At 36.2% G+C, this 14,211-nt stretch overlaps 1 protein-coding gene across 5 annotated transcripts in view; it reads right to left on the bottom strand.

Annotated features, from left to right (window-relative positions):
- Positions 1 to 14,211, bottom strand: part of LOC149782801 (pyruvate dehydrogenase phosphatase regulatory subunit, mitochondrial-like) — a 107,625-nt gene that overhangs the window by 38,799 nt on the left and 54,615 nt on the right. For all 5 annotated transcript variants that reach the window (XM_089934314.1, XM_089934317.1, XM_089934318.1 and 2 more), the window contains exons 11-13: positions 13,438 to 13,630; positions 5,479 to 5,631; positions 1,581 to 1,723 (exon numbers count right to left, since the gene is read on the bottom strand). In XM_089934314.1, the coding sequence (XP_089790440.1) occupies positions 1,581 to 1,723; positions 5,479 to 5,631; positions 13,438 to 13,630 (489 nt within the window). The remainder of the gene's footprint in view (positions 1 to 1,580; positions 1,724 to 5,478; positions 5,632 to 13,437; positions 13,631 to 14,211) is intronic.

Genomic DNA, 14,211 nt, shown 5'->3' with positions numbered 1-14,211 from the left:
AATATATGCTCATGATGATGCAATATGAACATGACTGACATTTAAGCGACACAAACACAAGCTCCTGTAAAGTATCATACAGCATTACCAAACTGTATTCAAGCCATTATCACTGGTCCATCTGGGTCAGGTAAAACTCAGTTGTTGCTCAACTTGATAATGAGGTGGCTCAAATGGGAGAAACTTTATTTAGTAGCGCCATCCTCAGAAGACCAACGATGTTGTGATGTCCTCAAGAAATTAAATGACACTGCAAATGATTCCTGGATACAGGTGTTGTTGAATTTATCATGGACATCAATGATGCACTGTTGGTCGAAGATCCTGATGCTAGTATTAATAATTTTGCAGTTTACAGTGATGTCATACTTGACAACAAACAAATCCAGCCAGAATATTTTCATGAGGCAGACATAAAAACACAGATGTCATTTATGTTACACAGTGGTACATGCAGATCCTCTAAAGTGATTAAGTGATAACTGTAATATTTTGGTTATCGTTAATGGTGTTGATTCACATACACAGAAATATTCATCAGACCTGGTGTCCCAGCAACATGGACATAAATAAGTTTTTTTGCACATGATCTGAGAACTCAACATAAATTCATTACAATCAGTTTACATGATCCAAAAACATGTAAATGCATTGGTCTTGATAGAAGCTTTGGTTGAGCAACCTGTATACTAAAATGTATATCAAACTGTAAATGCAGTGACATGTGTGAACCATAATTATTTTTGCACGATGAGACCGCATCTGAGCAATATTGTTGTTGTGCTTCAGTGAAATGGTTGCCAACCAGGTTTACATACAAGGCTTGGATTGGCTTTTGGCAACAAAGAAATCAACATTTTCACAAGCCTCAGATTGTAGAATCAATGCTTTACTGGGGGTTGGCTGTCACACCCTGAAAAAAGATTGGCTGACCCCCGCTGCTGCTCCAACTGTTACAATGTTATGGACTAACAGGACAAGCAAATCTTATCAGATGGATGGATAGATTAATGTACAGACAACTGGATTGACACATGGGTAAACCGATGACATAACATAATATTCCAACTTAATATGGACATATAAGAAGTCGAGACTACACTTTCAAGGTCATGTACATATCAATTCTATTCCATTTATACTGCATATCATGTAAGATTTTGTTCCGCAATGACCTACACGTTTTAGTCAAGTAATGGTCCTCAATTTTGTCACCCCTCATTCATACAATCCTTAAAGTTCTGCTTAATAAAATGAATTGAATTCAGAGAATTAAAATTGTAATTGTCAAATTATGCTGCCATGAAAGTGCAGTGGTAGAGAACAAAATTGTAATCTTTGAAACTCTACGATAGAAACATAAAGTTATACTGCAAAATTCTGCTGATCTGTACTCCAATTATCCAAACTTTTCCGTCATCAGGACCAATTAAATATATTTGGACATATAATCTGTTCTGTACTGGGCAATCATTAATCCAGACACAATCTGCATCTCTCAGGGAGTTCAAATACGTAGTGTTTTAATGTACCAATGTCTCACTACTTAGAGATATAAGAAAGATAAAAGCATTTTATACCTTTATTTCCATCTTGGTGAATGAAGACATATCAATGAGTGCCACCCTCTCCTTACAAGCCCAGTATTCATCCCTCACACACTCAAACCATCCAGGCTTGCCAAATGTCCCTCTTATCTGTCTGGTAACATCCACATACTCATCTATGATGGCAAACAACACCTTTCAGTCTTAAATGTTAATTCCAGCTATGGACTAAAATATGTTTCTTCTATAATACCTACCCAATGATAATATGTTAGAAGAATATCCACTACATTATAAGTCCAGCCTTGCCAGACAAGTATGTCTTTTGGCTTGCTATGTCAATTATTTTCTAAAATGTCTACCTAGATGGCAGTCAGAAGAGAGTGGTCTCTCCTTGAATAGAATGATTGGTAATTTGTTAATTACTGCTGGAATGGTAATGCACACTCTTTCAGTAATAATGTAAACTGTGTTGGAGGGTATGGAAGGAAAGGAGTGTATTTTGACCACGTAAGTATTCTAGCAGAAACAAAAAATATTTTTCACTTCCAAGTATTTCACCCATTCAATAGCTGTAATGAATACCAAATTTTATAATTGAATTATATTATATTAAAATAGGATTGGAATATTCACTGACAGTATTAAAGGTATCAAACAAATTCTATTTTCTTTGTCTACTTTAACATTTATTGCTATCACCACCCCCAATTCCCAGCCAAGTCACATTGAAAAAAACTAAATATAGTCATCTAAACCTAATTAAGTGACAATGTAGAGGTCTCAAATATATTTTTTGAATATTTAAACAGATAATCAGATGAATGTAGATGTGATATTCCTAATCTTTAAACTCATTACAAACATAAAAATTGGCAGAAACTAGATTTATCTGTTCAGTAAAGTGAAGTAAGTATCTATGGGATGTGACATGCAGAACAGATAATCCATTATACCCTTGATTAAAGAACCTCGCTGTTGTCTTTTCCTCCTTGAACGGTAATAAGAGGCATGATCTCCCTCAAATGTACAGGCATGGTCCTTTTCAGGTACCCCTTCAAGGGGGGTTCCTTGGGTCTTGTTGATGAGACTGAACTGAATGAAGTGTCCAGAGTAGCCTGATTTCTGATAAGCAAGAGCCTGTTTGACAATGTATTTAACTTTACAATTACACACACAAAAAATAGAGAAAGCTAACCTGAAGCTTTCGTCATTATGCTAAGGACTTCATCAGCAGACTGATGTGATCTCTACTAACTGTCATCATTGCTCGATGGAATGGTGAGCGATGTTAACAGATTGTCTCAGATAAGCGGAAGCTTGTAACGTCTCCCATCCCCGTTCAACATTGGTTTGTACGTATGGATGTAAACTGATTCCTTAAACCCCCACTCTAACCAGGCTCGTCCTCGATGTAGGATATTTACAGAGTTCCTAGTTACAGCATGCCCAGGGCAAACATGAGCTTGAATTTGGTCTTCTATGTTCATTAAATTTTGCTGCATATATGGGACAATCTTTTAACATCACTCACCATTTGGTGATTTCCCATACTATCCCTGAATCAATGCTGTGGTTGTGGGGAAGGAAAATGGTCTCCTTGGTCGCTTGTTTGCAGGCCTCTTCAGTCTGGCAGTTAAAGGGATGGCTAGAGGATAAAGGCTATGCTCTTAGCTTGGTCTTATGTTGGTCCTTCAGGGAAGTGCAGGCAGAGAGCTGCATTCTGCCAGTTGTAAATCTGTAGCAGTGGATACAGCATTGGCCAAACAGATGTGTTCAGAGGCTCTGTTCAATACCTGGACCATTCGTGAGACCAATACCCATGCATGCTTTGAAGTATTCATTGTGGGAGAGGAAAAGCTATGATCTTCATGTTGGAAGATTGCCTTAAAGATGAAGTTTAACATCAAAGCCACAGTAACGATATTACACATGAACTGCAAAGTGTCATCAGAGGCCATACAATCTATATGTATGGAAGGTGGCTTTGTCATCCCCAATGTGGTGATATCACTGTTGACTGCTGGAGTTTCCAAATGAAATAATGGCGTATGGCCCAGGTAGAACTGCCAACAAACTGATGATCATGGCAGGTCAGAAGGTCCGTAATATTCCAAGACTGCTGAAGTTGCCTGAATACAGTCTGGCAGTCTGGGCACAGAGCTATACCAAATTATGGTTATATGGAAAAAGTAGTAACGATCTCAACTACAATACTACCTGTAGGGAAGGTCAAGGATGGCATGTACAGGTAGAATCATTGAAGCATGGTGTTCCAAGGCTATGGATACCTTGGTAAAGGAAATTCTCCTATTCCTACCAGCAATGATGGAATTATACATGTACAGTAGTCCCCATCTTTAACGATCCCCGGATGAATACCTTGAAACAGAAACTTACTGATATGTTCGTAATGGAATTATATATATCCCAAACTACATGTGAAGTTGCAAGTACCTAAATGTTTGACGATAAGAAAGTATAAGCATATTGTAAAGGCATAACTTTGTCAGCATAGGAAAAAGCTGGAAATATAGATGGAGCATACTTTCCTTTGATTCTGGCTTTTGCGAGGCCTCTCATGCTTCTTGGTATGAACGGAAGTAGCAACTACGTGGTTCTGAGAGAATAGGCCAAAAAGTTTCATACCTAAGGGAGATCATTCTGCTCAACACAGGCTGGCAGACAATTTTTAGCTCCCTTTAACTAAAACTAGGATATGGGAGGGCTGGATTGGTGAGGCAGTAGTAATTCTCCTAAGGTATTATCATTGTTAACATGTTGAAAAAAGAAATCATGCATTTCCAACATTAAACAAATAACTTTCAAAATATATCTGCAGAGGAAAATTTCTTGTTTAGTGATTATTTGGCAAACAAGGTTCAAGATGTCACTATTGTAATATCAGTAAGCTGACTGGTTTCAAGCTGGAACTTATTGGTTCCTGGCTCTTTCTTGTAAGAACCAGAGTAATGAAAGGAAGAAGAACCAGTGAACATACAAAGAAAAGATGATACAAAAATAGTGACTACTCAGTTATCAAAAAGGTTTAATTCTGAAATCTAAAATACCTGAAAGGTTGAATCATAGAGGGATGATCAAAACTTAAAAGTTTGTTTTCTTCAAATAATTAGAGAGTTCATTTCATAAAAGACTCTAATTTAATGAGTTTTATGAGAAAATATCATTATAATAATGCAACTGGGTTTTAAAGCTAATTTGTAGTAAAGAGAACAAATATGAATTTGTATTAAATAGCTGTGGAGATCTTCCTGGAGAAAACTATAAATTGTACGCATCAAGTAAGACCAATAATGTCTTGTCTCTTGCCTGCACTCAAAAATAGATCTCAATGTATACTAAAATTCATGCTTGTCTTTTCTAAAAATACCAAGTAGGTATTGACAGAATATGTGACTGCCTTTGTCTGATCTCAAACTAAATATCCTTTTTGTGATCTAAAACAAGATTACTATGATCTTATTTGTACATTTTACCAACCAATAAAAATACAATATAGAAAGTAGATCAACTATGATTTGAATTTAATTGTCTACTGGAACATGTATGTTTCTGCTGAGAGAATTAAAAAATTCAATACATGAAAAATATACACAAAATAATTTCATGTTGCAATTTTAATTCCTCTGGATGAAAAATTATTTAAGCGATATCAACAAAAAGAGTGATGAATCATTTTCAATATACCAGTGATGCATTTCTTAACTTTCCTGAAAGAAACACAATGTGGGTATTTAAAAATTTAGTTAACATCACGTTAGTTTCTATGCTTTCAGGGCACAACCGTTTGCCAAATATAATCAATATTGAAATAAATTATTCTTTGAAAAAAGAGAAATTGGCACACATGTGCATTCTATTTCAAGGAAATTCATGTCAGAGCAGAGAAGTTTTCAACACTTGAACCTACCAGCAGAAGTAGGGTTAAACCAAGCTGCTCTCTCATAAGCATTCGTCTCACCAAAGCTTGCTCCTGCTACCTTTAACTGGGTGTGAATTGGAGAAGTTCTCAGATTTCTGCCACTCTGCCACTGTTCCTGAGGATAAGTTAAGTGATAGAATCCTGAAAAGATAATAGGGCTAGTTTAAGGCTAGTTTCGTATTATACAATCTTTTGCATGTTCTCCAACCATTTAATGCATCTTTATTGACATGCTCCAAATGCTTTATTGTTGACAATAGACCCTTTTCAAGGTATAACATTAGAGTGTACTAAAAAATGGCAGTCAGTCTCTAATGCCTGATGAATATGATGTGGTTTGAGCCAAAACGACATTTGTGATAATGGTTGTGGTATGCTTTCCCATGCATCTTAGTATCTGACAAATGGTCTATTGTGGCCAAAACATATACAGAATAGTTACCAATTATGCTTATTCAGCTTTGCTTACACAATATGCCTTGTGGTAATACTGTGTGTGTAACAACCTTAATCATGTGGAAATCAGAAATCTTTCAATGCAGGAGTAAAGTCAACTTACATTTAAAACTGTTGCATTGAGTGACAGAAAATATAGCAAAAATGCTTCTTTTCATTCACTGTAGTAAAATTAGTTAAAATATAAATGATGCTTGTGACTTAAATATTCAAGGATACAATCAAAATTAAATAATAATAATAATAATAATAATAATAATAATAATATTAATAACAATGATAATAATAATAACAATAATAATAATGAACCTAATTGGTCTTTATGGGGGGTACTCTACAACTATACTTTTAAGAGAGTGACAGGTGCAAGGCAAAGTTGTTTGCATTTGGAAAATTGCATAATGGAAAATGTCGGCATATCTCTATGCTACTTTTATGTACTGTGGCTGAAATTTCTTTACATACTGTACTTGTAGAAGTTGTACAAGATCTAAGCACACAACGGAACATAATGGGTGCTCCCATGTTCTAAAAAAATCAGCCTGAATTAGTCTGAAGTATACTAACTTTAGCAGTTATTAAAATAGGGAACACAAATTGTGAGGTGACATTAGCTTCTGAAAGTGCAATGAATGAATTAAAATATATATAAAAAAGTTTAAAAAAAAGGTCATTGGCTCATTCTTTTATACAATTTTCCTTCAAAATCCAGGAAGTACAAATGAGTGGAGCTAGCAGTTTTTATTAAGCAAGTGCACCTCTAACATAAGGTTAAGCTGTATACTATATAACCCAAATTACACACATCATTCCCAAAATACATAGAATCAAAGTTCTTTTAACAATGCATAAAATACAGAAGGTCTATTTTAAATAACAAGATTAACCAGTGAGGAAAACCTAGGATTTTTTTTTTTCAAAATTAAAACCCAATGCAAATTGCAAAACTACTGAGTACTACCCATACTATATTGAAAAAGGGAAGAAATTTTTATTTGTTACCCCTCACCCCTTACCACTGTCAAGTTACTGGCCATCAACTGGCTGTTTAACAGTTTTAAACTAGGTGACATATCAATAAGGATGCTCACATTTGCAGTGGGGTGTGGGTGGGTTACATAGTAATGTCATCAGGTAAGTATTCTTCTTGCAGGACAGTGAGTCTGCCAATACATTAACTATCCTCTGGATATGCCAAATGTAAACATGGATTTGTCATTGAGTACATCACTTTGGAAAATGACAAACAAGAATATAAAGTTCTGGGTACTTGTTTCTGCTTTGCTGTTTGAGACAGGTCACCACAGTGAAGTTGTTGGAAAGAATGTGAACTCCACTCGCATGTAGGTTCTCCAGCCATCAATGAGAAGCTTTCAAAGCATTTCGATCTTGAGGATGTTGATATGTAAATAATGATCCTGAGTGAGCCACACTCCTATGCTATCCTGAAATGGTAGCAGACTTGCTCACCATGACTTCTGTGTTCACATCCATAGCAATCATGATTGCCAGAGGTTGTACTTGCAGAGTTATCCCCGATGCAAGTCCAGAGTGGTTTTCCTGCCTTCAAGATACAACCTCTCATTGTGCAGATTGTGAAAGTTGGTGCAATGGTCAAGGGTTCAGCCTGCAACTGAACTATATAATAACTCTTATGGGAACCCAAGAAAGTCAACAAGGACTAAGACGTACACTGCCACACTGAGCAGAACTTGCCAGGCAAAGGAATTATCTAGCAGATGGATTGCTCCATATAGACACAGAATTTACCATTGCATGAATTCAATTTTCATTCCTGTGGGAAACATTCTTTTTACTTGAACACTGATTCCAGATCTAGTCAACCGAAAACTTGAAAGGGTAAAGGTCAGAAATGTCCTTGCTGACAAGTGGATTGAGAATGAAAAGGAAGGTGACACATGGAATCATGTCTTGCTCCAATATATAACTAGCCTGCTGCTTTGTAACCTGTTGTGGATGAATCACAGAACTTCTGGAAGCCATCTGAGTGATGACATGAAGTCACACCTCTTGCAAGTCCACACTAAATGCATAGTCTCTACAACTGATGGCATTAGAACCCATTGTTGCATTCCAGTGCAAACCAAAAAGCATAACATAACTGACTAAAATGTGCTTAGGTTGATGACCAGATGATAAATGCTGCATTGTAATTGAAAGAACTCTGGGCAAAGGTTTAGAAGATGTGCTGAGCTTGATACTTAGTCCCAGGGAAACTATCTGTCGGGTCCACATATCATATTGGTAAATCTTCCCCATTCGGCAATGAAAGATTCAAGCTTTCTCCATACCATTATATATTTTATAAGGGAGGAGGATGGGCATAGATATGTGTCATTTAAAATAGGGAAGGTATCGTGGAATGCACATGAAAATTAATTACCTCCCTTTGACTCTTCCACTTATTTCAGGAGAACTGTGGTTAATGGCGTTTATAAAGTATGTAGGATTGCTTCCCAGTGGCCTGTGGTCTAGTGACATCCCTGTGACCTTTTGTTGGTTGCTTTGCAACTCCCTCTGCTGTAGCTGGTAGTAGTTGTAGTTCTCCAAATGTATTATGATTAGGTAATGTGTTTAAAGAAGAAAGAAACATATCTGCAATATATTTTACATTTAATACCTACTGGTTAAACACTCTACTTTATTTAATTCTTTTCAGTTCAGATGCACTGTGCTGTCTGTTGTAGCAATGAGCATCATTTTCCTTTAACATGATAACTGTCTCAGCAGTTTGAGCTCCTGTGATCTAAATTCAGTGGGTTTTTTCTTACAAGAAGAAAACAGTCTTTCTTTCCACCATGTATGATGCTAAAATACTGATTACACAGATAATAAAAGGCCAATGTTTCACCTTTTGTTGATCTCAATAACTTGTTTGTACAGTAGAACTTTGATTATCCAGCACCCAATTAACCATCAGTTTCTGTTAACCATCAGGGCATTGTACGTCAAAATATTAAAAACAGGCATATGTACATATGTAGATATTATGATTTTTGATGACCCAGTCTATTGTATAATACTTTTAATGTACATATTTTATTATCTGTCTATTCTTATATCCGTCATGGTCTTAGTCCCGCACCCTGATGGACAATCGAAGTTCTACTGTATTCTGGTTTGAACTTCTCTGTTCTTTTTGTTTAATCTTTCTTGGTGGCTTATCATCTGAGTCAGTTTCATGAGCGCATTTTATTTTTTGGGTTGCCATATCTGGTTACACTAATACTGGATCCAAACAAAATATCAAATCTGAATTAAAACAACTCATTCCATAATGGAATTCATGATTTTTACTGAAATTTGTATGGGAAATCATAATGGCATAAGTTATCCCTGAAAATTGTAATGTTTCTGCTAGTAAGGGTAGGCAACTCTGCCACGTCCAGGTGGACAAATTGATGGGATGGGATGAGATCTGACTTTCCAGTACACTAAAAAGCCTAGATGACCTAAAAAGGAAAGAAGATTATTCCTGCACTTCACCAAATTGAACTTGCTGTCTAGCTACCACAGTCACTGTTGGCAATGTTGACCAGAAATGTGTGACAACACAGTTGATGATTTTTGTGAATGCCCAGGGACTAACACTGAGACCAACTGGGAGTAGACAAAATTTTATTTCTTTTCCTTGGTAGGTAAACTGATGGATTTTGCATGAATCTGTGGGAATAGGGACATGAAAATATACATCAAATCAGGTATCAGAAATGGAATTGTGCACAGCCCTATTGATGACCTTGGCAATCCTGGCCACATACTTATTTGTATAATCTCTGCATGATTTTTAGCCAGTTTGAAACTGTCGAAATGTGCTAGGTCTAACAGAGAAGATGTTGCCAGAATGTTATACACATACTTAAAGGCTGCAGGAAAAACATTTTTTTCCACCTTGTAAAACAGTGGATCTTGTCACATTCACTGCTCCAATGTTTTCATCTAATGTCAAACTTACTGGTAAATGTGTCCAAATGTGTTCAATACCTGCAAGACAAAAATGTTGCTGGTAGCAGATTCTAAGAAAAGAATGCACTTGAATTCATCGATCTTATCCACCTGCAATTTGGCAATCCTTTGTTCATCATATCTACCAAATGTAATCATTGCAGTCAGCATTGTATGCATGGGGAGAATGGGTACTGCACATGGAACTGAAGCCATCTTCAGGTGAATGCTCAGAATGTTGCACTCCATCTGACACTTCACATATCTCTCCATGCTCTTGATGCAGTCACCAGATACTTTCTCACCATAACGAGCACATACCGCAGGCTGAGGATGATGAAACACTTTGTGCTAGCATGACATGTCTCACATGTCTTCATTATCTTTAAACTTCTTGTACTTAACAGCATTTCGTCACAACTGTTTAACTGCAACGTCATGAACAACAAACACTCAGAAAATACTAAACAATCAAACAATATATACGGTGAATGTGAATAAACAACCAACACTATACACTAAATGACACCATGTGGAACCAAAAAGTCAGAATAAACAAAGTCCGTAACTGCCAAAATATTCCCATAAATATTGATCATAAATAAAATATCATAAGTGCAACATGTAACAGATACATGAATACAAACTATTATAATGATTTTCTGGATGGATGGGTTCAAAATCATGAAGATATGGTCTTGTGGTACTATGTTGATAGTACCCAGTGAAAGCTTAAAACCGGTAAACATCTGGTTGATAGGCAGCCACCAAGCAGTGGTATGGGTAAGATTTTATTCCTTTTATCTATATGGAATGTCAAGGGAAAAGACAACTTTTTTTAAAAATTGCCCCTTTGGGTGGGCTGGATTCTGGAGTTAGGAGTTTATTTTCCTGACACTATTGTGATCATGGAATGTTTACAAAGAAAGCGAAGTTTTTCAGTAATTTATGTTTCTCCAAGAACACTTACCCTATCACATTGCTAATGTTACTGTGAATGGGAAATGTATCCAAGGAGAAATTAAAATTTGTGATGGATGTGATGGGATGAGATGACATGATGAGCTGGAGAAGGCAGACATGGGTAACATTATATGCCCTTTCCATATATTTGGCAAGGGCATAACAAAATAAAAATCTGTCAAGTTCTTCTGATTGAAAGGAGACCTGAATATCTACTCTAAATAATGCTGATAGTTTACTGGGGGTGGGGAATCAATCATAAGGTTAAAAGGAGACAATAATCCTGTTAAAGGCCACCTGAACAAAGTCATCTATCATCTACTTGTGAGGATACATATGACTTCCAACTTTTATTTGTTGATATTCTAAAAGTATTATACAGACCCTGAAACATGTAATCTGAAATCAATGAAAATAAGAGTGAACGAGGAAGGAATTACAGAATTAATGCAAATGAAATTATGAAGAAAACAGTACAAATGCAAAATGCAGAACAGTGAGTGCAAATGCACCTCATATTAGTGAATTTGAAAATCTATTCTTTTCAGGCTGCAAAAAACTTTCCACAGTTGAAAACCCTATTGCATGATAATCCAGGATCAGATCCTTTACAATCACAATGCTCATTCCAGAAAATGGAAAGAGTGGGGCCATAAGTCCCTATTAGGTATTATAAATGTGAGGTCCTTCAAACAAGACAGGGGCCCCGAGTGGCCGAGTGCTCTAAAGTGTTCACCATTACAGATCACTGCCATCTCACCTCTGTCTGCGTGGGTTCGAGTCTCGGATTCAGCTAATGTGGTTGTGTGAGAAAGCTTGCCAGTAGCTTCTCATGGGTCAGTGGTTCTTTTCGGGGTTTTCCCGGGTTCTTCCTCCACCATTTATACTGACCACCATGTATAGCCTATCTTGTGCTGAGAAATGGCGTTAAACCCTACAACAACAACATCAAACAAGACAGGGGTCATCGATACAATTACCTGTTTCTTGTTTCTTCAACACATATCATTATGAGCCCATCCCCTGCTGTGGGTCTTTGGTACCAGAATTTTGAATTCCACATGCTCGAGTAATGATTTCTTCTTGAATTTATTATGGACATTTGAGCTGACATTTTCAACCTTGTAAGTTACTCTGAAAATAAATGCAGTAGTGATCCTGCTGAAGGTTTGATCTTCTCTTATCAACATTTTCTATCTATGATCATTGAGCATGTGTTCTCAATCAGTGCCGAAGCCAACCAAAGTCAGTAAGACATTTCTGTCAGTTAGTCAAACTAACTGTCGTGTACTTCCCTGGCAGGATGTGCACTTTATTTCTAAGCAAACTTGACACATGCTTGATTCAGTCTTAAATCAGCTGTAAGGATATCTTTATCTTTTGAGGGGTTTTCTGTGCCCATAGGAAGGTGCTACAACTTTCTTGCACCAAAGATAAAAAATAAAGGTCAATGACACTGCCTTAAAATAAATGACTGACAATTTTCACCCCATACTAGCATTGTTCTTGTCAAGGCAGACATACAAAATATCACCACTGATAAGATGGCATCACCACTTGTGGTTGTAATTGTACAATGTTTATTTTAATTTTTAAAAAATAATGCATAAAAATTGGTTATAAAATACTCTAAAACTATAATTTTACAGTTGCGATTAAATTTTAACCTTCATTAATACTGACTTTAGAGTTTTATAATTTTGCTATTTCAATAAGACATATGTTTTGTAGGACAAAGCTACAAACAACTTAACTTTTGCACTTAAAAGTGGAAAACCCAATTTTGGTAAATGGATTCCATGGGCAAAAGTGGAAAACCCAACTTTGGTAAATGGATTTCATTCCATAGGCAAAAGTGGAAAACACAACTTTGGTAAATGGATTTCATTCCATAGGTAAAAGTGGAAAATCCAACTTTGGTAAATGGATTTCATTCCATAGGCAAAAGTGGAAAAGCCAACTTTGGTAAATGGATTTCATTCCATAGACAAAAGTGGAAAACACAACTTTGGTAAATAGATTTCACTCCACATGTAAAAGTGGAAAACCAACTTTGGTAAATGAATTTCATTCCATAGGCAAAACTGGAAAACCCGACTTTGGTAAATAGATTTCACTCCACATGTGAAAGTGGAAAACCAGCTTTGGTAAATGGATTTCATTCTATGGACAAAAGTGGAAAACCCAACTTTGGTAAATGGATTTCACTCCACATGTGAAAGTGGAAAACCAACTTTGGTTAATGAATTTCATTCCACAGGCAAAAGTGGAAAACCTGACTTTGGTAAATGGATTTCATTCCACAGGCTAAAGTGGAAAAATAATGAAGGACTTGTGTGTTGAATAAATTTCTCAGACCATAAATAAAAAATGATGACATGACAGATGAAATGCAAATGCAAACTAAATGCTGATTTGGACAAATTACCCATTTCAGGAACCGAACAATCATGCTAATGAGATAAACTAAGATGGATATACATATTTACAGAGACACAGACTGATAGAAAAAAAAATCAGATATCCGACTGATGTTGCAGTTGATGCATACAAAACTCTTACCAATAGTTTCTTTAGCTCTGTCCCTGAGAAACTTGCGGTTGTTGTGATACGGAACAAATCTCTGGATATCTGAGGACCAGAGATCTAAACTAGGCATTCCATCTATAATCCATTCTGTCAAGTATTTACCAACTCCACCAGCATTGGTTATACCATTAGAATGCATACCTGCTGCAACAAAGTAGTTCCGTACCTGCAAACAAAATATAAAATATCAGCACTATATGTTGCCTTGTATGCACTGTTCACTTGTTTCAATAAACAGGAGATCTCTCCAAGAGAGACAACCAAAATGAGGGTCTGGTAAAATCCTGAGATTTCACTGTAACATCAGAATGAGGCTATCCCAGAATTTGGAAAAGTCATTTGATGGCTGATGAACTAGGGCATGACAACATGTCATTATAATAATGAGATGAAATCATGTTTCAGGTAAACATGGACAGCTTCATTGGCTGATCTGAAAAACACCTCTCTCCTGTACCATCATCTGTTTACAAAGTGATATTTAAGGATTTTAATTTGAACTACTGCAAAAAGTATGTGTTGAGAAATTCTGAGACAGGGAGAAACATTTTTGCAGTTAGGCTTAAAAATCTTTGATTGAAGCAGCTTCCATCAGTAACAGTGATCAATTAAACAATTTACTTTTAATATTTTGAACACATATTTGCTGCCATAAAAAATGGGTTTTTAATCAATTTTTATTGATTGGAAAATAAATATAAGCATTCGATATGTTAGCATGTTATCAAAAATGTAAATAATACAATC

This window comes from Sinohyriopsis cumingii, chromosome 15, assembly GCF_028554795.1.
Source record: "Sinohyriopsis cumingii isolate HCF-2022 chromosome 15, ASM2855479v2, whole genome shotgun sequence".
NCBI lineage: Eukaryota > Metazoa > Mollusca > Bivalvia > Unionida > Unionidae > Sinohyriopsis > Sinohyriopsis cumingii.
The sequence above is the reverse complement of the archived record's forward strand: the minus strand, read 5'-3'. Positions and strand labels throughout refer to the sequence as shown.